Source organism: Propithecus coquereli, unplaced genomic scaffold (assembly GCF_000956105.1).
Source record: "Propithecus coquereli isolate 6110/MARCELLA unplaced genomic scaffold, Pcoq_1.0 Scaffold838, whole genome shotgun sequence".
In the NCBI taxonomy this organism is placed as follows: domain Eukaryota; kingdom Metazoa; phylum Chordata; class Mammalia; order Primates; family Indriidae; genus Propithecus; species Propithecus coquereli.
This window is the reverse complement of record NW_012154596.1, coordinates 441,592-445,268: the sequence shown is the minus strand read 5'-3', so window position 1 is coordinate 445,268 and position 3,677 is coordinate 441,592. Positions and strand designations below refer to the sequence as shown.

The window sequence follows — 3,677 nt, the reverse complement described above, 5'->3', positions numbered from 1 at the left end:
AAAGGCTTTGCCACATTCTGTACATTTGTAGGGTTTCTCTCCAGTATTAATTATCTGATGTTGAGTGAGGTGTGAACTATGGTTAAAGATGTTGCCACATTCTTTAGATTTGTAGGATTTTTCTCCAGTATGAATTATCTGATGTCGTGTAAGAACTGAAAATGGAGTAAAGGCTTTGCCACATTCTTTACAATTGTAGGATTTCTCCTCAGTATAGATTTTCTGATGTTTAAGCTGTGAACTCTGGATAAAAGGTTTGCCACATTCGTTACATTTGTAGAGGTTTTCTTCAGTATGGATTATGTTATATTTTCTTAGATTGGATGACTGACTGAAGACTTTCTCACATTTACTTTGCTTGTAAGAGTTTTCTCCAGTATGAATGCCCTGATTTTGAGAAAGTTTCCCGGACTGGGTAAAAGCTTTTACATATTCATTACATTTGTAGGAATACTCTTGAATATGGATATTCTCAGGGTTAATAAGTTTTAAACATTGATGACAAACTTTCTCACATTTTTTACAGTTACACTGGATCTCTGAATATTGAGCTTTCTGATATTTTCTAGAGCATGAGACTGGGTCCAAGGTTTTTTCAGGTTTATTGCATTGATAATTTCGCTCATCAACATAAATATCCTGGTAATTATTTGTGGTAAAGTCCTGGGAAAAGGACATGAAAGTTTTATTGAATATGTAATGTTTGTCCCAATTATCTATTCCCTGATATTGATTAAGCAATGATGATTGGGTAAACACTTTACCATACTGATCAACATTGTAGATTTTGGTATATGATGGAATTATTATTTTTGGGTGGCAGAATACTAAAGTATTAATGAAGGACTCATCAAATTGATCACATTTAGAAGTATCCTTTTCAATTTTAAATCTCTGGTCTTCAGAAATGTTTGACTGAACACTTAATCCAATCCGGCATCCAAAGTCTTGGGTTTCTCTGGGGCTTTCAAAAAACTGGTTATGGCTTCCTTTAATATATAGTGCTGAAAAGAAATGCAGATATAGTGTAAATGACATGCTTAGTCCAGTGAAAACAAAGATGAATAATTATTACAGCAACAGAGAGACTAGAGAATGCATGGAATTCATCATGGAAGGTACAGACTAAGGGTTTTTAACAAGAAATAGGCAAACATTTTTAGTGAGAAAATATACAGGTCCTCCAGAAAAGACACATGCTGCCAACAGTTTGGAGGAGTGACTAAAATGTCTAGTGTGGCTGTATGCTGCTAAATTTCCCCTGAACAAAGCCATTCTCTAAAGGATGGAATAGGTAGCTGGTTTTTTAAATTACCCAAATCTCATTAAAAATGAAAAGACATCAAAAAAACAAAAAATATAGTCCAATAAAAGCACAAAAATAAATATTCAAGTGACCCTAAGGAAGTTAAGTTCTATGAGGTAATTTTAAAGGTATTTAAAATATTTGTCTTAAATATGTTCTAGCAGCTCAATGAGATCACAGACAACTAAATAAAAGGAAGAAAACAATGCATAAAGAAAATGATATTATTTACAGAGATTAAAACTAAAAAATTTCACAAACAGTAGGTATAAAACTGAAAAATAAAATAACTGAATTTAAAGATTCACTAGATAAGGTCAATACTAGACTTGATGTAGCAGAAAAAACACATCAAGCTTGATAATAGGCCATTTGAAATTACACTCGAGAGCAAATAGAAAAAAAATGAAGAAAAGTGAAGAGAGCCTAAGGGACTTATTACCATCAAGCATGCTAAAATATTCATAATGACAGCTCCATAACGAGAGAAGAGAGAAAAAGTTAGCAGGGAGCTTACCTGAAGAAATAATGTCTGAGAACTTTCTTAAGTTGAGGGAGAAAATACCATAAAATTTAAAGAAGTTCTACCTACTCTAACTAGGAACAATAAAGAGACCCCAAACAAGACACATCATAATAAAAGATTTAAAAGTTACAAACAAAGAGAATATTTAAATCAACACAATAAATGTGACTTGGAATGGACAAGAGCACTCCTATAGGATGATCGACAGATTTTTTTAGCAAGAAAACCTTGCAGGCCAGAAAGGGATAGTATGATATATTCAAAGTCCTGAAAAAATGACAACTACCAGCCAAGAACACCATTTCTGATAAAATTGTCCTTTAAAAATTAGTTAAAAACAAAAAATTTCAAAGATTAAAAAAAACTTTAAAAAATTAGTAAAAGCATAGATACACAAAATGAGAAAGGAATAAAAACATGTCACTGCAAATATTAACAAAATGCAAAGAAGACACCAAAAGAAAACAAGAACACACACATGGACTGAAAGTTAAAAGAATTGAAAAGTGTTATTGAATGCAATGTCAAATACTCTCACATTAAAAAAGTATATATTACATCAAAAATTGTTACAAGAGACAACAAAGGGCATTATATAATGATGAAAGAGTCATTAATCAGTAAGCTATCACAAGTAGTACTATAAATGTATCTACCATCACAGCTCCCAAATATATGAAGCAAACTTTTACAGAATTGAAGAATCAGACAGCAGCACAATAACAGCAGGTTAATTTGATACCACACTTTTAATAATGAAAAGAAATAAAAAGACAAAAGAACAAAAGGGAAACAGAAGACTTGAACATAATTATACCTAAAAGTCTTACAATGAACTCTCCACTCAACAACAGCAGAATCCACACTATTGTTAAGCACACATAGTACATTATGCCAGACAGACAACCTGTTAAGCCACAAAACAAGTCTCAACAAACTTAAGCACATAAAAGTCACACAGAGTATTATTTCTGACTACAACAAAATAAAACTATTAGTAAAAATCAAAAGCTAAGTGATATGTCCACAACTATGTGGGAGTTAAACAACAAACTATTGAAAACACTCTTGTTCAAGAGCTAAAAGACTTAATATTGTTAGTATATCAATGCTGCCCAATGTGATGTATAGATTTGATAAAAATCTATCAAAATACCAATGAAAGTTTTGGACAAGTATTAAAATATTCTAAGATGCCTAGGGAATCTCAAAGGATCAAAAAAATATTAGAATAAAAAAACAAAGAGGCATTATACTTTCTAATTTCAAAATATATTACAAAGCTACATTATTTAAAACAGTATGGTACTGGCATGAAGACAGACAGATGATGAAACAGATTAGAAAACCCAGAAATAAACCCTCATGAATATAGTCAACTTATGCTCAGCAAGGGTTCCAAAACATCACAACGGGAAAAGGACAGTCTCTTCACAAATTAAAGTTGAGAATACTGGAAATCCAAATTGGAAAAATTGAAGTTGGACCTTACCTTGTGTGCTATATACAAACAAGAATTCAAAATGCACTGACTGTTCAACAAGAAGACATAACAATTCTAAATATGTATGCACCCAACTTAGGTGCACCCAGATTCATAAAGCAAACTCTATTTGATCTAAACAAATTGATAGACAGCAACACCATTATAGTCGGAGACTTCAACACCCCACTGACATTATAGGACAGATCCTCCAAGCAGAAAGTTAACAAAGAAATAACGGACTTAAACAGAACTCTAGAACAAATGGGCTTGACTGACATTTACAGGACATTCTGCCAAAAACCACTGAATACACGTTCTTCTCATCAGCTCATGGGACATTCTCTAAGATTGACCATATT

General features: G+C 32.3%; 1 protein-coding gene across 1 annotated transcript in view; it reads right to left on the bottom strand.

Annotated features, from left to right (window-relative positions):
• The window catches only part of LOC105825956 (zinc finger protein 665-like), a 42,979-nt gene that overhangs the window by 10,857 nt on the left and 28,445 nt on the right, over nucleotides 1–3,677 (bottom strand). The window contains exon 5 of the mRNA XM_012663856.1: nucleotides 24–663. Within this exon, the coding sequence (XP_012519310.1) occupies nucleotides 24–663 (640 nt within the window). The remainder of the gene's footprint in view (nucleotides 1–23; nucleotides 664–3,677) is intronic.